This window comes from Molothrus aeneus, chromosome 6 (genome assembly GCF_037042795.1).
Source record: "Molothrus aeneus isolate 106 chromosome 6, BPBGC_Maene_1.0, whole genome shotgun sequence".
In the NCBI taxonomy this organism is placed as follows: Eukaryota; Metazoa; Chordata; class Aves; order Passeriformes; family Icteridae; genus Molothrus; species Molothrus aeneus.
In genome coordinates this window covers 25,409,117-25,429,941 of record NC_089651.1, presented here as the reverse complement: position 1 = coordinate 25,429,941, position 20,825 = coordinate 25,409,117, and the positions used below count along the sequence as shown (strand labels likewise).

Here is a 20,825-nt window from a genome sequence, read left to right as displayed (position 1 = left end):
TAAGATTTCAGCCTACAGGTAGATGTTCAAGTCACTTGACACAACTCTTCCTTTAACGTTTTCAAAATAATTGCGTTTCACAAAATCCTGTCACTTCAGAAATGCTGGGAGTCACTTCAGTCTTTGTTGCTTCCTTGTGCAGTCCTGTGTGCTGCTCCCTGTCAGGGCTTCCTTGGAGCCTTATTGGTTTTATTTTGCTTCCTGGTGCATTTGATTGTTATTTACTAAGTATAAATTGGGCAATTGATTGTTATTTACTAAGTATAAATTGGGCAATTCTAACTATATTTTCCTCAGTTGTGGATTTTGACATCTTCTTGCAAGACAGTCTTGGACCAGATAGCCTTTCCCCAACATCTTTTTACTTATTTTCATTGTAAGGACTTTATTTCTTTCTTTCTGGAAATTCTGTGTTCTTTGGTACCCAAATGACTTTTCTTAACTTACCTTCTATTTTTGACGGATATCTAGCCTCACACACATACCCCTCCAATTTGCCTGCCACGCTTCTACAGCACTTCAGGCACCCAGGGGGTTTGGTTTCCTCATCTCATATACACAAGCTCTTATGCAGTTTCTTGACACACTTTTTTTCCTACCCTGCTCCTGGCATAACTCCCTCTGTTTGGGTTCTAGTGAAGATGCTGGTCCTGCTTCCAAGGAGCACTCTTGCACAGTAGCTAGAATGAAGTCAGTTGGTGACTTAGACTCCAGAGGAAACTTTAATAAAACACCACCAGCTTCTCCAGCTGGGCACTCCCATGTCTCTTCCTCTTTTCCCAAGGTTTCCTCTAGGCAGGGCAGACAGGAGGGCCTGGCAGTGTGCAATGGTGACAGGGTGATGAAGTAACTGTGAGCACAGTATGTGCTCCCTGAATAGACAAAGCACTTTCCTCTGCAGGGTTGCAAGATGAGCAGCTTTCACCAGCACCATGTTTTTTCAGAGTAAACAAAGGCTAAGGTATTGCAGATCAAAACATTAACAAACCAGATTGTCATAGCATCATAATACTGAGATTTCAGCTCCTCTTGAGTGAAATTTAGATATTTCTGTAGTATCATTTTCTTTCATTCTGCACCAAACACACCAGTTTAATTATATTATCATGAGTCTGGACAATTGACTTTTTTTAATCCAAAAGGATGAGTTTCTGAGGACGTCGTTTTCTTCATTCTTCAGTTCTCTGTGAAAGACACATTCTGTGTGTCAGAAATATTCAGTCCTAACCCTAATGCACCTAATGTCTTAACTTAGTCCATGACATAAAGCTGAAAGCATGTTCAGGCTTGGAGAGAGAGAGAGGGAAAGATATGATGAAACAGCAACTGCGGTATACCCATTGTTTGACCATTTGAGAACTGTATGACCTCTGAGTTTACTGAGAAATATGAATAAACATGTGAACATAGTGAGTAATTTCTCTTCTCTGAAAGCTTATTGTGTGTTCAGGTTTTTCGAAGAGACATTTATAACATTTGTTTTTGTCAAAGATAAAGGACAATTCCTCCTAGCTACCTTTACTCAGCTCCAATGCACACATTGTGAAGTTTTTCCTGTAGAGCATGAAATAAACTCCGGGGAGCATAAATATTTGAGGACAGATTAGAATTTTCTGTCCCGATCATACATTTTTAAAATAAGCCTGACTTGGTTCTGCTCATGTTTTTCCAGGAGGCACAAGCATTTCTGCAGAACTGATCCAGATAGAACAGAAGGTTATGCGCATTATGGTGGGGAAAGAAGAGAGTTACCAGCAGTCCTGTGAGGACATGACAGACACCATTACAAGCAAAGGCCCCAGGATAATGTATATGAAGAGGAACACAAAATCAGCAAAATAGGGTTCAGCAAGATCACCTTAATTGCTTACAAGCAACTGCTCTTCCATGCAGAAGCAAGGAGTGCCCACGGGGCACTGTGATGGGAAAACCAAGCAGGACACCAGTGTGCCCCTTGGGAGTGCCTGCACACATGCATGCAGCATTGGGAATAACCATGAGGAGCTAGAGATCTGCCTGCCATCACAGGCCATGATCTTTTTGGGACCACAGAGACATGGTGGGATGGCTGTCATGGCTGGAGCGCTCCAACAGAGGGATACAAGCTCTCAGGAAGGACAGGCTTAGAAGATGAGAAGAAGTTGCCCTTTGTGACAGAGTAGCTTGTGTGCATGGAGCTGTGCCTGGGAATGGATGATGAGCCAGCTGAGAGCTCAGGATGTACTCCATGGTCCTGGGTAGGGAATCAGGAAAAAAGCATCATGAAATGTTTTGCTGAGCACTAGAAGAGGTTGTCAAATCTCCGTATCAAAAAATAATATATTAAAAAGCCACCTGAACATGGTCTTGGGCAACAAGTGACACTGCTTGAGCATGGGGGTTGGACATTTCTTCTAGCCTCAACCATTCTATGATTTTGTGATCATACAAAAACTGAAGACAAGTGTTGTCTGGCTAATCCAAAAGGAGTCTTGGCTTTGGCTTAATAAAACAGTCAAAAATAGCTAAATTACAAATTCTGTTGTTATGAGTCCTTTCAAACCACCACTCTATGAAGTCTGGAGATACAATCAGCAATGGACCCATTCTTCATTACAGGAGCAATCTCTGAGCTCTAATCATAACAACTTCATGATAACTTAATTCTTTCATAATGAAAAATAGCACCTGGAGTTTGAATGTACTACACTGCCTTCCAAGGCCACAGAACGCAACGGTTACTGCATTGGACAATGTCCTCTGCCCACACAAAGATGCACATTCAGGATGCTGGAAGTGGGCACCAACACCAAAGAAGCAATGTTTTGAGACAGAAGTTTTCATTCAAATCCTATGATTAATGCAAGGAAGTACTGGAGTTAATACTTTCAGTAAGAACAAAAAACTCATATGTTGGAATCACATAAAATACATTCACACAATACATTTGCTTTGTTGATTCAGATGATAAATACCTCAGTAAAAATTCCTGAGTGTTGAACAGAGTAAAGGGATCAAGTCATTGTACCCTTTCTGTGATACTGATCTGACACTTTTTACCAGAGTTCCTCTGTGGGTTTGGTGGTACTGGTAAAATGTTAGCAACACTGGAAATATTTGTTTGCTTCAAACTGGATTGTCACTAACAGACAAGAGATCAGTATCTTTGAAATTAACCTGTGTGTTCATTACCTATTGGAGTGGTATTTAAAGAATGAAGTCACCTGGTTTACACTACCAGTTCTTCATCGTAAAATCCAGAGATTATACTTCCTCATATTCCCTTTAAAAACATCCTGAGATTTGGGGGAAAAAAAAGAGAACATTCTAATCAGTTCATCTCTGTACTTACTTACTCCTAAGAGGAAAAGAAAATGTGTGTTGCACATAATTTTGAAGTGGAAAAATGTGTGATATGGAGAGAGAACAAGATTATTTAAAAGTTATCTGAGAACAAAAAAAAAAAGGAAAATATTGATTTATCCCATTTTTCATCAAAAAATTAAAATTTCAGACACCCTTACAAAAATTTCAGGTCTGAAGAAAGGAAGGAGAAAATACATGGAATGTAATACAATTATTATCTTTATGGTAGATGCAAAAATAAATATTCTGAAACCCAGTGTATGGATATAAACTTTTCATGTAGAACACTTAAGTAGCATTAAGACTTACAGTTTAGTTTCCTTTTCAAACACATTAAAGAAATAGTAAAACTAAAAAATAGCACTTGTGACCATTTGGGACGGCCATGACCTGAATGAGGGGATCACGTGCCCTCTCAGTCACTTTGCAGGCAGTACCAAATTGTGTGGGAGTGTTGATCTGCTGGAGGGCAGGAAGGCTCTGCAGAGGGACCTGTACAGGCTGGATTGGTAGGCTGAGGCCAGCTGTATGAGCTTCAACAAATGACGTGCTGGGTCCTGCACTTGGGTCACAACAATCCCAGGCAGCACTACAGAAAAGTAGTGGAGAAAAGTGGCTGGAAAGCTGCCCAGCAGAAAAGGACCTGGGGGTGCTGGCTGACAGCAGCTGAACATGATCCAGCTGAACATGATCCAGCTGTGTCCACCTGGCCAAGAAGGCCAGTGGCATCCTGGCCTGGATCAGCAACAGTGTGGCCAGCAGGGTCAGGGCAGTGATTGACCCCCTGCACTCGGCAGTGGTGAGGCCACACCTCGAGTGCTGTATCCAGCTTGGGCCCCTCACTACAAGAAGGACATTGAGGTGTGGGAGTGCATCCAGAGAAAGGCAATGGAGCTGGAGAAGCGTCTAGAGAGTAGGTCCTATGTGAGGAGTGGCTGAGCAAGCTGGGACTGTTTAGCCTAGGGAAAAGGGGGATCAGGAGTGACCTTATCACTCTCTACAACTTCCTGAAAGGAGGTAAAAGTGATAAAATAGTAGAAATTACCTCAAGTTGTGCCAAAAGAGACCAGGCCAGTAGCAGAAGTTTCTTCCCTGTAAGGGTGGTCAGCACTGGAACAGCATACCTTGGGAAGAGGTGAAATCACCGTCCCTGGAAGCATTCAAAAAACATGTGGACATGGTTTAGTGGTGAACATGTCAGTGCTAGGTTAAGAGTTGGGCTCTGTCTTAGAGGTCTTTTCCAAACTAAGTGATTCAGTGATTTTCTTACCCCCCTGCATTGGCACAGAACTTAGCTGCTGTAAGTTGTCAGTCATAGGTAACAGTAATTCCATACTCTCTCCTTTGAGATGTAGCCCTTAAACTACACAGAGTATGCCTAAGGTCTGTTTGGCATCTTGTCCCAAGGCCCTCTGATGTTGTAGTGAATGTTACAGTGATGACAAAAGGGGAACAGGAGCTTCTAGCAAACAGTCAAACTCTTGAGTTGGCAAAATTGCTTTCTTTCAGCTTTCAGCCCTTTACATATAGTTGTGATGGTGGCTCCATAGGTTCCAAAGGATCAGAAAATATTGATAGGTTTGAAAAAATTTCTCCTCTGCTTTACTCACCATGGTTTGTCATAGAGGATTAAATTTTCTGCTTTTCCTCCCATATTCTGCTCCTTAAAACAGGTCTGTGCTTTATTTGCTCTGTGTTCTCTTCTGCATTTGGGCAACATTCACCTAGCAAATTCATAAAATTCACCCAGCAAAAACTCTTCTTCTGACCTTACATTAAAACAGAAAACTAAAGCAAAGGAAAGGAAAACTGCACCAGGTATTAACAAACAGAAGTGGCAGTTCAGCAGCAGTGCTTTGCCAACTGGACAAACCAAATGGCAGTGAGTCTGTAGCCTGGCCTCAGCCTGGAACATGATTTCCCTTTTAACTGCCTGTTAGAAAATTCTGTCAGTGACTTGCAGCCCAAACTAACATGGCAGGAGCCGGTGCTGCACTGGCACCTGCCACTAAATGTGAGGTTAAAAACACGATGGGAAAAAAACCCCAGCTCTACTGCTTTCTCCTGCTGGATGGCTGGGTGCACTGCTCAGGGAAGAGCTGAGGCAGAAGGCTGAGCCTGACAGGCTGGGAAGTGAACACAAAAGGAAGGTAGTGTGGCTGGAGGTGCCAGGGTGGGGAACTGGGGCTCTGTAGAGGAAACAGAAGGATAAACTGATATCCTTGAGAATATTTACATAAATATTAAATACATAAATTCTCGAAACTGGACAGGCAACATGGTAAGGAAGCATGGAGGAACTTTCTGAAAGATATTTAAGTCAGCCATAGAGAGCAAAGACAGCAGTCAGTGCCTCATTAACAATGACAGAAAATCAATAGGGTGGGGATAAATAGCAGAGAGCCTTAAAAATGAAGGCATCTAGCCAATGTCTGATGTAATTAGAAAAGTATATCCCAGAAATGGGATATAAAGAGAAAGAGAGAGTGGATTATATATTGTCAACCAAATAAGACTTTAGGACAAGTCCCAAGCAAAGTGATCTTGTAATCAAATTAAGAAAGATGAAGTCCTGTGGACAGCAAGTGACAGACACTATAGCAATTTCTCCCAGTCTTTTCTCAGGGCAGCACAGCTCAGACAGCTGAATCCTCACAGCAGAGGAGATTGTGAACATACATACCTGCCAGAAGAATGATGCTTGTTGCCCCACACCAGCAAAGCTCCTGTATTGTTTATGCTTATACCTCAGCAAGGAGCACATGCCAGCAAGCCAGCCAGCAAAAAAGCATGATGGTTGGGCAGGAACTCTGTTCCTCACACTGCTCATGTTGAGGTTTGTTGTCTTGATCCAATAAAAAGCAGAGGCTTTGAAAAATGTCACTGAAACCTGCTCAACACACCACTGTTTCCTCCAGTACCACACTTCCTTTTAGCTCTTCTTCACCTATTCATTACTTGAAATAAGAAAAAAACCTCAAGATCTTTAACAACAAGGCTCTTGTTAAATACTGACTTTTTAAGTCTACAATCATACCCACAGTACACAACTCCTCTGCAAATTTTGGATCCATCAAAGACCATCATAGTTTCTCCTTGACCCTTGTTCCTCCTCCAGAGTTCTCTTGTCCAGTGAATCCCAGAGATTCCTCTTCACGTTTCTCAGCTTCTATTGGCTGTAAAAAAAATTGTGTTTTCTGCCACTTTAGTCTTCTTGCGCTTCCAAAGGAGATTGTGAACAAACAGGAAGAGGCTAGGTCTGCTGATGGCTTATTTCTTATGTTCATGTCCTAATCATCCCACACTGGCTGTTGTCTGAGACGGGATACTGGCTCGAAGGGATATTTCACAAGACTCAGCCTGGCAACTCTGATGGAAGCCCTTCCCTGCCTAGAAGGGGAATGCTGCTTTTCCCTCTAAAGAAGCAATGGAATATTTCCTGGCAAAATTTCTGACAGTCTGTCTTCTTGTGGGAGCCCTTCTCACCCAGCACAACTTTCTTTCTCCACTGGAGAGGTTTGCAGTATTTATAAGACCATCCTGTTGGGAACCTGTCAGAAAACCTACTATATTTCTTCCTCACCGTACAATTTTATTGTGAAACTTTCAGTTCCCTGACAGAAAAGAGAGAAATCAATCTTCTACAGCCTAGTCAGGTAAGTAAGAAAGTAAAGCTTATTATAGTTGCACATCTGTCCCGTATAGGATGTCTTTACTTTTTTAGAGAGATCCTTGCAAGGGATGGTCCAGTGCAGGGCCAGGAGTCAGACTCAGTGGTTCTCTTGGGTCCCTTCCAACTCAGCATATTCTGTGATTCTGTTTCATTTTTTTAAAATGAATCCCAAATCAATTTCAAGACCACAAAGAGACTAGCAAAGATTCCACAAAACCCTTGTCTCTCCATCCTGACTACCAGTTTTAGGAGTGTTTGTTTAATTCCTGGAAACTGAATGCAGTGTTCACATCTGATGCAAGTTAGCTCTGTAGCCTCATGATCTGCTACTGTCTAGAACAAGAAATTTCACCTTAAGTATTTTATCATGACAAGCAAGTGCTCCTTCTCTTTTTTCTTTCTAATCTAAGTACTTCTTTCTGAACAAGTCACATTTTCTCTTAACTTTGTTCATCTCTGAAAATAAAGTCTGGGATAAATGAGACAAAACAGAGCATATAAACATTTTTACAGGTATAAGCTAGAGCACCATCTTAGCCTGTTCAGCCAGTGAGCCACTAGCTCCTTCCACAACCATGCAAGCAAACCAAACAATTTTATTCACATCCAAAGTCTTAGCCCTCCCACACCAAGAGAAACCCCTCAGGAAATTCACCTTTTGCTGTGCTTGTTCAATGCTAGAGCTAAAAGGGCACCTAGAATTGCAACAATAGCCTGGCTCCTAAACAGGGTTTGACCCTAACAGGGTCAAATGTTGTCACTCCACTTGCAAAAAGTATAATACCTGAATGTGCTTGCCCAATGGATTGTTACCACAGCTCCCTGCCATGGCTGAATGGTGCTTTGCCTCCCTGAACTTGACAAATCAGTTCTTTTTAATACTGAATGAGTTTCTACAATACCGTGTTGGTTTTTCCACAGGATTAATTTTCAGGCTTGGTAATAAGTTAAGAATAGAAGTATGCATAAATATAATCTTTTTTAATAAAGAAAACAAAGCAATAGTAAACTACATACACGTTTTTTCCCAGAACCTAATCAAGTACAGCTGTGTTTTTACAAGCTTGTGCCAAAAAGCCAGTGCAGGCATTTGGAGAAGGGTGCTTAGGAAATGCTGCTGAGCTGTGGCAGCTATTCAGCATGCTCAGGAGCAACCTTACCTCCCTGCTCCCCTGAGCTCAGGGAACTGGAAAGACAAGCCAAGAGACCACAAATGGAGTCAGGCCCTGCTTTAGAAGCACAGTTCTCAGGTTTGAATGGGCTTGCCCTTGAGGCACTGCCTTTCATTCTCTTTGCTGCCCAGGCACTGCAACCCCAGCATCACATCTTTGGTGTTCAAGACAGGCCATGCTGAGAGACCAAGAGTTAGAAATACCTTTATGCTGCCTGGACCACTCGCTCTGTGACAGCCCACTCTGCCAGCCCCTCCTCTCAAGGCTGGGGTTCCGATCACATTTGTTGTATTTTTGTCAAACTCCCACTTCAATTCAGCCCTACTTTAACATCTGAAAAAACATCTGTTGTTCTGCTGTGACCATCTGCTTCCACCCCCAAGAAGGCAGGCCAAAAATACCCAGGGAATTCGAAGAACAGTGTTAGCTGAGACATATTTATGTTAAGACAGACCAGCAAATGGGTTATCTTAAAACTTACAGGAATCAATGGAACTTAGTTTCTACCTCCAAGGGTAAGTTAGCATCATTATTCCCTTTGAAAAGGGACTGCAGCAAATGGAACTAATATACCATATAAATATGCAAGGTGTGATAAACTGAAGAATTTACTCAAGGCAGAAGTTCATGAGCAGGAACAAAGAAAAACAGAGGGGCAATAATCCTTTGGAATTTAAATTATTTCTAATTTTATTGTAATAACTGAAGATTATTACTATTAACCAGGCATCAACAAACTTGTCATGAGTGATGAGTCACTTTATGGTAGATTACAGTGGATCTCTTTATGCGTCACTTTTTGAAGAGAGCAGGACCTGAGGAACTACCCAGGCTGTCTCTGCCCATAAGTCAAAACTTTAGTGTGTGGCAGTCCACAATGACCTCTGCCTTCACTTTTAGTAAATAACACAAAAAAAATCACCACAGGAAGAGTCCTGCCCTGTGACTTTGCAATTTGAGTCACCTGTGAGTAAAAATATTCCTCATGAGGACTCTATCCAGTTCCCACTGCCTCCCACAAAGTCTTCCCTTTCATTGTAACACTGGCTAAATAGACCATAATATAACATTTGGGACTGTATGCCTTCAGGCTTCTGGGCATTCAACCCCAAAGTGTTTCAAGATACAACTTATTTTTCCCCCTCTGTACTCTTATCTGCCTCTGGAAGAGCACTAGCTGCTGTGAACAGATTGTGCTAGCTGAAACAGGCAACACAGTGACAGGAAATCCAAGAGTACACTCTGTAATAGTAATGCTCTAAAATTAAAAGCTCTTCATTGTTATGCACTAAAGGGATGTTAGCCCAAAGTGAAGGTGTTTGTTAAAGACCATTTACCCCATGCTGTTATGAAAGTTCATTCCCACTTCCAGACTTTGGCTGCTAAGCTAAATTGCAGAACTCTTCATAGCAAATCCTTTACCAGGAGTAGAACTAGAAGAGGATTTTACAAAATGCTAAAATGGTACTCAGCTTATATTTCACCTCAAGTTTGGCCATCATAGTTTGCTATCTTCAACTTCCTACCTTTGATCATTTGAGAAAATATTGTGGAAGTTTGCAATGGAAATAAAAATCAATAATCAATTTAATAATTAACTAACCCTGATTCAAAATTGAAAGTAACTGCTTTGTGTTTGAAATTCATCTAGTCTTTCTCAGATGAAGACAGCAGTTATTCCAACATTTAAGTTTACTTCAATAGTGGAAAACCAATTTACCTCCATAGTCCATTATAATATTTCTGGGAGAGAGCTTTATTACAGTAAAAATAGCTACTCTCTGTTTTCAACAACTGAGAAGTCTTCAAGAGCAAATCATGAAACAAAAGTCTGGGTTTTTTCCTTTTAAGTATATATGTTGTATATGATCTGCTTTTTCTAGTCACAGATCAGTTTGTTCCCCCAGCCAAGGAAGACTACATTAAACTGACTGTTGAGTGAGGGCTTGTGCTAACTGCAGCCAGAAAAAACATTGCATTAGCACCACTCTTGGGAGAAGCTGTAATTTCTCATAGTAACCTTCTAAAGCACATGTGGGATATGAGCAATAATTTTGCTCTAATTTCTGTAGCATTAATCAGTACAAAAAGTCGTTAGGGCAGTAACGGTTTCACTAGAACTGCCCTGTCTGAAAAGAGCCACGCAACAGCTGCCAAGGCACCGGTGTTCAAATCGCTTCCGCTTCTGCTACTGCTTCCAGCACACGGCCCGAAAACTGATTGCCACATGGCTACTTTCAGGAGTTGAGCTTTTACACAGCAATTTCACTATGAAAAATAGTTGGCAGATATACCACAGGAAGAATTACAAAGGGATGAAGTAGACACCACTTACACTGTTGCACTCCAGGCAAATATTCTTGCGTGCCAGGTGGGGTATCTGACAATTGCATGTTTGTCTGTAGTCTTGAAGGAGAGCCAACAAATTATTCAAGAACAGTCTTTTAATAAAGCCCAAATCATCTCGAGTCTCACATAAAATTTTATCTGTTTAAGGGCACATTTTACGGCTGTTTGAATATCCCCCTCCCTGCCCTAAAGCAAAGATATTTTGAATTTCTTTCCTGAAGCAGGCACATTGAAACAAGGCATTGTGATCTTGTTTATGCCATTTACAAAGGCAGATCACTCCAAGCCTCTAATGTTTTACTCTGCTGCTGCCTCTTCCTTCAACCCACTGAATCATAAATTCAATCTCCCCAAAGACTTGATGTCTTTTGGTCATCATACATATATACTCATGCCAGAAAAGAACCTGTATTCTTTATTTCCATTCCAATGCTCACTTAGCAATAAGCTGCATTTATGAGTCTTGTCTAACATGGTCTTTAACAAGTTGACAAAGGTACTCATCTGCAGTGTAATTTATTACCCTATCCACCCCTGTATTTTCTGCAGAACAAGCTGACAGAGGTTTAATAACAAAAAAAAACTGCCTCAGGAAGACTGAGGAAATACAAAGTTTTTACTTGAATGTTAATGTGAGATTTAGGACATGAACCTGAGACTTCCAGCAAGTTTTTTTGCCAATGGCCTTCTTCCCTTTCTCTTTTTTTGTGATCATGGGTTTCTGTACTGACCAACTCTAATTTCTCCAGAATAGTACTCAAAAACCATAGCTCTCATATAACAAAATTGTATACATTTACTAAAACCAAATAAACTTGTGCAGAATCCACAATAATTGATGCATATTCAATTAAGTCAGGGATGTTGCTTGCAAGCATTGTATGAGTAACCACTAATTACCCAATTTCAAAACTTTATTGTTTCTTACAAATAACTTTAGAAAATTACTTCCTGCATGATGGTTTTCTGTAATATGGGTGAAAACAATGTGCTCCACTCAAACCTGGTTCCACATTTGGAAGAAGTGGAAGGCTAACCATGAGAAAGCAACATTATTTTTGTCTTTAAATTTGCACGGTATTCCTCCTCATGGCCCAGAGGTTCCTAGTGTTTCCAGGCTACAACTACTCTTTTCCCACCCTCCTTATGGCTCAGTGTTTCTTCTGTTGCCAGGGGATTACAAATGTGTTTAAAGACAGAAGCTCAGAATGGCATCTAAAGAGTTTAGTGGAGCAGGGTCTGCTGTTAGCTTTCAGGAATTAGACATCATCTGTTGTCACAATCAAACACACCAAGAAATTAAACCAAATCTTTTTCTAAAGCTTGATATGAAGAAAAGAAAAAAAAAAACACAAAGAACACCCCTCCATAACTATCACTCTTAATACACTCCCCTGCTTCATGCTGCTTAAGGGTATTGAGTCTCTTAAAGTACCCCCCTCACAGCGAGTGCCAGCACTTAAGAAAACAATTTTTTTTCATTTCAAATAATTACTCATGTTCCAGTACTGAAGACAGAATGCCAAGTTAATGACACAGAGTACATTCTACCCAAAATACATTCTATGCAACTTAATCACACTTAGGTAAATTATTTGCTCTACAGAAAATACACTTAACAATCCACAGACTGCTGGAATGCAGCATATAGAATTTAGAAAGACAGTTGTTAAATTCCAGTATTTTCCCAATATAGAGAGAGAGCTGCTGCCCACACCAGCAGTGGGCTACAGGAACAGAACTGCACTTTACATTTTGCATTCAATTAAAAGACAAAATTTAAGAAACTTATGTGCATTGTATATTTAGAGAAGCCAGACCTCACAGGAATCACTCACTGGCAAACAGCCAAGTCCTGTTTGGCAAGCTGGGTAACTCCTATCAGTTTTCTTAAAGCAGTTTCACTATGGAACAGACAAGCTACAGCAAAGTAAACTCAGGCTTCACTTAGAATCTACTGTAAATAGAGTCATAGTATAATTTAGATTGAAAGGGACCTCAGGAGGTCCCCAAGATTAGCCTCCTACATCCAGCAGGATCAGATCCAAGGCCACATTGCTCCAGCTTTGTCCAATTGAAAACCTCAAAAGATAAGCTCTTTGGGCAGCCTGTTCACTGTCCACATAAAGGAGTTCCACCACCTTTAATCAAAACCTCTAGTTTCAAACGATACCATTGTCTCTACTTCTCCCAGAACCCACAACAGTAAAAAGCAGACCACTTTCCTGAGCACCTCTCCACATTCACTGGAAGGCTGCTATTAGCTCCTCCTGAAGTTGCATCTTCTGTTACACTGAAGATTTTGTTTATGGGTTAAGAGGAAGCATAACATATATACAAGTAAAGCTAAGAATTTATTATTAACATATGGAAATCTTAACCCAATTAGTCTATTAGTCTAGATGTAATTACTACAGGAAAAGAACAATAATGCAGGTTGTGTACTTTTACACAGAAGTTGCAGTAACAAACTTTTAAGACACATTTCTCCATTTCCCTCCTTTTTAGGGGTTATTTTCACCCTTCTGTTGTTACTCTGCATCTCAGAATTAATGTCTCCAGACTGCTGGAAAAGATAACCTGAAGCTATCAGCATTTCTCCCTTTGTTGGGAGGAATATGCTGCTGGTGTCTTGTTCCTCGCTCTAGGATCTACTTGGGGTGGTTTTTATGTTTGCTAACATGCTCTTACAACTTTATTTTTCCCTATTGGCCTTCAGATCCAAATATATATGAGCCCTTCACATATGTTAGATGTAATTTCTTTTTTCTGTTACTTCCTAAACACAATTTCGTCCAGTTCTTGTTCTGCCTTAAACAACCAAACCAAGCCAAACAAAAAACCCACCAACAAACCAATCACAAAATCAGGAAAACCTACTAAAAAACAAACCACACCAAAAAAACCCACAGCCCAAACAAGGAAACAATTCCCCCCACCCCTATATTTGACTGTTGGTGAGTAACCACTCACCAATACAGAACTATGGGGTTTCCAGTTCCCCACATGTGCCCCATCATTAATCTGTACTCTTCTATTCTACATCCTTTGTTTCCAATTCTAAAGGCCTGCTATTATATAACATGCCTGCATTTCTCTCCATATCATTATTTTGGTCATAAATGTCTTATTGCACATAAAATACCTGCTTAATACTCGTACATATATAAAACTCTGGTTGCACCACCTGAAGGCAAACAGAAGTAAAAGAAACTAACCATAGACACCTGGCCAGTTATAGAAATTGTTATAGCAAAGCTAAGTAAAACAAAGATACAGGCAGGCCAAAGAAAGTTCATAAGGGGAAGCATGATTTTCCTCCTCGGGCCCTGCAGGCTTTGCAGACTCAGTACTAAGCTTATGGCCTGTTACTAACAGCCCTAAGACACTATTACAGCGCTTGTCATGACCTTCTTGGAAGAAGCTGAACAAGCCCTAATCCATGACCATCTCAGTGGCCTTTCACTAAATTTGTTTCAGGTTGCTGAAATCTTCCTTGAACTGGGGAACCCCAAAATTACACACAGTCTACATGCAGTCTGATATAAAATACCAGATACATCATCCTAAGTACTATCAATACTCACCCTGCCTTCTGTTACTGATAGGTAAGGGCAATATATTGGCTATTTCTGAGAAGTTCCTACTTTAAATTACCTTCTTTAACTGCTCATTCTCTTAGCTGAATACTGCTTCTTCTCAGGAGAAAGAAGTATGCTAAATTAAGAGTCAAGTCTCCCTCCAAAGGCTGGAATTATGCGGGTAATGCCTACCTGTTATGGCCTGACACAGCTGGGCCACAGGAGCCTTTAAAATCTTGATAGATGTCAAGGCATAAAGAACCCCAAGCAAATATTGAATGGCTGGCTTTCCAAAGAGCTGTCTGTAGAAGTTTAAGATATTACCACTACAACTCTCCATGTTTACTAGCCCCACAGTCCAACTAACCAAGCAGAAACCTAAGTTGGTGGTTGGGTTTTGTTTGTTTGGGGGTTTTTACCCAGATAATTGCATACACAATAGACTTGAAGAAATTGCTCATTTGAGATTCCTTCAGCTACTGAGTGTAGAGGTGAGCTAAAATCTGAAGCAAATGATGGTGGTGGTAAGGTAAAATTAGTGAGTTCAAGATGAAAAAAAAAAGAAAACAAACCTATTTGTTTGGCTACTTAAGCATTTCCCTCTAAAAGACTAAGCGACTGTGCCGAAAGTAAGACTGCATAGGTATCAGTAGCTTAATAACCCAATTTACAATTCACAAGTACAGCAAAGGAACGCTTTGCTAAGCAAATCTCAGTTACAGCTCTTAACTCAAACTTCCAGGCCAAGTCTTCCAGCCTGCTCAGTGATTAATCGCTAGGGACAATCTTGTTTCACAGACAGCCCTAGCAGGTGTCCACAACCAGGGAGTCTCAGAAAGGATGTGTTGGGAAATCCTGCACTGCTCATCCTAAGCCACCATGTCTGTGAGAAAAATTCTGGGTACTACATTACTTTGCATGTCAAAAGGGGGATGGGGCAGAGGCAGTACTTGCAGGGAAGACAGAGAAAACTGGAGAAAGTACAAAATTACTTACAGACTCATACATTAATTTAGATCAGAAAGGAGCTCAGGGTGATCCCCAATCCATGCTCCTTCTCAAAACTGGGTAAGCTACAGGATTGCTAGATTAAGGCATGAGTAACACAATCCATTCTCTTTTTGGAGGAAAACCTCCAAAAGAGACAGAAAAATATCTCAGGCAATCTAGTTCACTGTTTAACTGTCCTGAAGGTAATTTTTTAAATATTACATCTTGGCAGAGCTTACCCTGTTTCAAATTATGCCTGTTGTGTCTCATCCTCACACTGAGCGCCCCTGAGAAATCTTGCTTCACCTTACTCAGTAGCTTCTTCAAGTTCAGCTATATGCTTTAGCATTTTTGATTACAAAAGTAGACTGGATTTCTACAAGACAAGCAAAGTCTGTTTTAAGTGAGATGCAATAGAGGTGCAAGTGAACTAACCTTCCAAGAGGCTCCATTTGAGTCTAGTGATAAGGACCAACTCCAGATGTTAGAGAGTGATCCAGGAGTCAACAGCAGCTCTTGCAAAGAAAGAGGGCTTACTTTTCATTAATTATTTCATAGTATTAGTATTAAATATAATAGTGTCAGTTTCTAAAAAACAAGATCCAGACAGGAAACCCTTAGCACCTCAGATCAAGGGATAAACAATCAACCTTATTAAACCAACAAACCAAGTTTATTTATATAAGTCTGTACAATTGTGATGAACTATGCTAGGACACCAATGAAACAAAGTAAACAAATCTCTCCCTCTCTAACAAGTGGGAGGTGTAGTCACTCACCTTTACATGCACTTAAAGGAAAAAAGATTACAGCTTTCATACAATTATGTAACTATTCAAGAGTACTTTCTTCATGTATTATTTTCAATATAAGAGGTTTGCATAATTTACTGACAGTTGCCTTCTCTGAAAAACAGCATTTTAGGAAAACGCAGAGACTTTGAGAAGGTAAGTGGCAGCTTCATAATTGCAGATAACTAGGTCATAGTCCATCAATCAGACTGGCATCCTAAACACACTGCATCTCCTGTGTTTCAGTTTTCTCTACTAAAAGTTATTTGCAACACTGTATGGATCCATCATCCACATTTTGGTGTTTTGTGTTACCAAATGCAGAAGTTAACTAAAACTAATACATCAAGGCCAAGCATATTAAAAATACTGTATTTGGGTTAAGTTTACCTTTAGAGACCACTTGTCACTGCATCTCAGAGCTCTGAGGCATTTCTGTGGAAAAAATCAGTTCCTGAACTCTTTGATTTGGCAATTTCTGCAAACCATTAGAGTGATTATTTTTAAAACCGTCTATTGCCAAGTAAGTTTAATATTTTTTTTATCACAAATCACTTTAGCTGTTGAAAAAACCAAATCATATCAAATGCTTATCTACACAGTGAATCACAATGTTTCCTATGAAGTTATGATGGTACGTCCCATAAATCCAATCTTAAAAAGTTATAAGTATGTATATGTGACAGCCTACTCTAACTCCAGAGAAGCTGCTAAAATAGGCCATCAAATAAAGTAGTCTATGATTACATATTTACAGAATAATCCATATGTCCTAGAACTATGGACTATTCAGTAAATATGTACTGAAATAATTCTATTTATTTGTTTACATGGTAGGCTTCATATATTGATTTTCTTTTTATACACAGTTTGTAGAATCAATCTGCACATATTACATGATGTTTCTTTAAAGTTGCTGTTAAAAAAGGAAGAAAAAGTTAAATAAGAACTAGATTAAAGTTTCATTAAGAATCCAACAAGAAAGTATCAAACACAGGTTTTAAGATAACCAGTGTATAATTTCAGAAAAACAGCGATGCTCTGACACAAGAAGAGCATTGCATTTTTGCTCCTTAGAGTCCCCCAGAAACATTCCTATCCAGTTCAGTGCTTAAGTTGTTATATTCATACTGGCCTGAGTAGGAACACACACGTGCTTGCACGCTTACCTGAACGAGGGCCTCTAACTTTTAGATTTCTAATTCTCTTTTAATTTAGTTCTTAGTTTCATATATTCAGCTGTATCTTTTTTGGAAAAGCTATTTTTTAAATGTCACTTATATTTACATTTGATTTTTTTTTTCTTTTTTACACCTGAGTGATAATTTAGCTGTCAATTTATGCCTAGTCAAATATTCCATAAAGCCATATAATTCTTGTGCTAATGTTGCACTCTACTTGTACCAGGTTATATATGAAAAATGTCCATCACCTACCTCTCATATTACCCACTGATCTTTCTATTATGTCCTTCCCCTTCCATAAAATGTGATTTTTAAAAAAAAAATTTTGTTTATCATAGAAGTCCCATTTAAATGGTTCAGAAAGCAAGAAACAAAGTAAGCTGGAGTCCAGTGACGACATGATAACTTAACAAATATGTAATATTGAAGACTTGGAGAAGAAACTAAAGCCCAACCAAATGAGCTCCCCAGGATCACCCCATAAAAAGCTACTTCACCCCGTTACAGCTGTAGAGTCTGGATGTGCTATAGATGACAAGTCCCACATTAAGAGCTGTGTACCTCTTTCTCATCGGTTAAGTATAATTAAAAAAGAGAACATGAAGTTAAATAGCTATATCAGCCAAGCCGTTTTAGTAAGAAGAATCACATTTAATGAGTTTCTTTCTTGCAATTTCAGATGCTCAAATACAGCTGGTAGAAATTCAAACAGCCGTAAAGAACTGTGACAGACGGATACAAATAGTACTGCAGCTTAAAAATGATAAAAAACACCTGAAAAAAAGTCACACAACCCTCCCAAAAAAATTTACACTTTGAACCTAGGCCAGTTTTTGAAGATTCCCTTCTCCAAAACTAGGATGAAGGAGGAAGAAGAGGGAGAAAGTGCAGATGACCTTCCAGCCACAAAGGTCTTGCGCCAACGTTTATTCACTGTGCCTGTGGTGGTATGTAAGGGGAGATCACCAAGTGTTGATTCTGCGACTGCCAAGATTCCTATGGAAATCCAGACCTCAGGCTAATACTGAACACAGAGTGGACCAACGAGCTGCATCAACAAAATAAAAACAAAACTCAAACTAAAAGAAATGGGAAAACCCCAAATAGCACAGATCCACATTTGTGAGGGGAGCAGAGGAAAGGGCAAGAAGGGAGGTCTATACAGTAAATAGTTGAATGGTTTATGTTACAGATGACTGGCAGTTTTAAAGAGTCTCTTCCCAGCTCCATTGCTGCTCCAACCCAGAAGAGAGAACTGAAAAGGGAGGAAGAAAAAGTAGGACATCATCATGGAGCATGCAGGATCAGAAGCAGCAGAGTGGGCATGCTCAAATAAGCCCCCGTCTCTTTTTGTAGTCCTCCAAGTTCAATGATCGCCGAGGGGCACCATCTTTTGCTGGAGGAGCCTTGGAGGTGATGGCCAGTGCCTTAGATTCTGTTGGGGACAAGAAAAGAGTAAGGACAAAACTACAGGCAAAATTTTTACTTGTTGTTTTTGCTGACAACTTCACCACAAAATCATGTTTGGCTTCTCTAGTACACATCTTCAGTTAATAATACAGACAGTATTGGGGAGCTTATACTCATAGATGCAGCACATGCAATTTTGACTCTGTATATTAATCCAGAGACAGATAGTAAGCAGAAAAAGTCAAACATTCTATCTATGTCTACCACACACATTTTCATCAGTCTCCAGATTCTTCTGCTAAGCAAGGAGACTGCACAAAATAAGATGCCAAAATGGGTGTTCTGTCTAAGGAAAACTCCTCATCCTTCTCTCTTCAGTGTCCTTCAGTGCCTAACCCTCATCTGCTTGCTAACTCAAGTTCCTAACTCTCACTAGCTGTTACACAAAGTTTCTTGTTCTTGAACTCCTGCCTCATTCTCTAGTCTTACATCCAGAGTTGACCTCGTTTTGAAAAACAACTTCTCCTGCTCTTGCTTCTTGTCTTTGTGCATTCTTACAGTACTTCCTAAATTACTGTCCTCCAAAAAAACTGCAGATCTAATCCTTCAAGTAATGAAAGAAATGGATGTCACTATCACACATCCCCACCCTCCTCAGTTCAAGATACTTGCCAAGATGGTAAACAGAGTCCTTACTCCCATTTCCAAAAGCCCACCAAATCCTTGAAAGAATTATTCTGGAAGAAGTAAGTTCTATCAAAATGGGCTGGACGATCACATCCCCAAACTCAGATGGAACACCTACCTGAACTGGGAACCTGAAGATCAATCTTTACATCAAAGTCATGCACTTTGAAAAGATCTTCTGAGAGGTCACTAGCTGATTTAGAGTTCACATCTTTATCTTTTCCTTGACCCTGAAATAAAAACTACAGGTAAGTCTCCAAACCTTATCTGGCCACAAAAACAGAGATAAAAATGTTTTTTCCCCGTCTTCTGTCATAAACACACTTAGTGTAGCTTTCATACTGCTAGAGCAACTTAAATTTCCTGTTTCAAGTAACCAAGAAACTGTTGCTTTTTATGATAAAGCTCTACAGGATACCCTGTTCTACGATTGAAGCATGCATCTCTGTTACTCACAAGCTTCACAGAACAAAAGGGTGACAGTGTGAGGAACATAATGGAGACAAAAATGGAAACTTACCTTATTTATGTCCTTTGGAGCATCTGGTAACACACCAGATCCATATTTTGCATTTAGCTGGGCAAGGATGGCAGCTTGGACAGCAGGATCTCTGGACTGCAAAGGTGAAATATCAGGCAAGGATAAAAATCAAAAATTCATGCATTTAAATTTGCAAAAGCTAGAACTACATTTTGTTAAAACAGTTTTCACATCCATGAATCTAAAACCATAAGAGACTGTATATGCGTTTACCCAACTTTCAGAATCCCAGAAGGCTACTGAAATCATCCTGGCATTATCTGACAATAACAAACTAAAAATCATCGTCAGAAAGAAACCAGAAATACATTCCCTGGTTATACGGTTTGTTTCTGTGATTACTCTTGATGCTACTTAGTATGTATTTGCTTTCAGTTCTGCCTGAAACACTGACAAGCAATCTATAGAAGACTACTGTCTTTACCTAATAGTTCTCTAGCATAATAAAGCTACTCAGTTACAATTCTTTTCTATTAAAGAAGTATTTCAGAAATATTTCATTCAATCCCTGCAACAGAATTTCTCTTTTGTTTCCTTGCTGGTTTGTGAAGACTGATGAAAGCCAACCTGAGCAGTTGGTTTTTTAGGTACCTACACCAGAACCACATACTCTTCCAGAACAGACCTCAACAAGGCCAGATTACTTAGAAGGAGGAGGTGATCACCTTGCCACTCATCAGTTATATACGGAGGAATTGCAGGAGAAGGTTTTGCCACAGTATCACGAGGGAGGTTTCTGTTTAACTACTTCATCCATCACAGGCCCAAATGCTTGTTCTCCTCTCACCCTAAACTGACCTTTCAGGAAACTTTCAGCTAATTAAAAGTGAAACTCACACTTAAAGCAAACTATATTCTCAGAGCTAACTAAATCTGAATAATTCAACATAGATGAACTCATGACAGAAGTCTCAATCATGGTTGCTTTTGCAGTACATACCCACATCACTTATGTCCTTCACACTTTGCATTAAAAAAGAAGAGGGACCAGGATCTCACTCAGCTGTATCTCACACTGCCATTCAGGGTGTTAATAGCATATGGCACAGTTGGGAATTTTTGTTCCTGCATTCTGCATTACATTGGTTTCTGTTTTTCAACA

The 20,825-nt window shown here is 39.9% G+C and overlaps 1 protein-coding gene across 1 annotated transcript in view; it reads right to left on the bottom strand.

Moving 5' to 3' along the window:
* Positions 1-15,761: 15,761 nt before the first annotated feature.
* RTF1 (RTF1 homolog, Paf1/RNA polymerase II complex component) overlaps positions 15,762-20,825 on the bottom strand; it is a 28,485-nt gene continuing 23,421 nt past the window's right edge. Inside the window, 3 exon segments of the mRNA XM_066551910.1 lie at positions 15,762-18,520; positions 19,301-19,412; positions 19,703-19,798. Coding sequence (XP_066408007.1) covers positions 18,414-18,520; positions 19,301-19,412; positions 19,703-19,798 — 315 coding nt within the window. The 3' untranslated portion in view covers positions 15,762-18,413.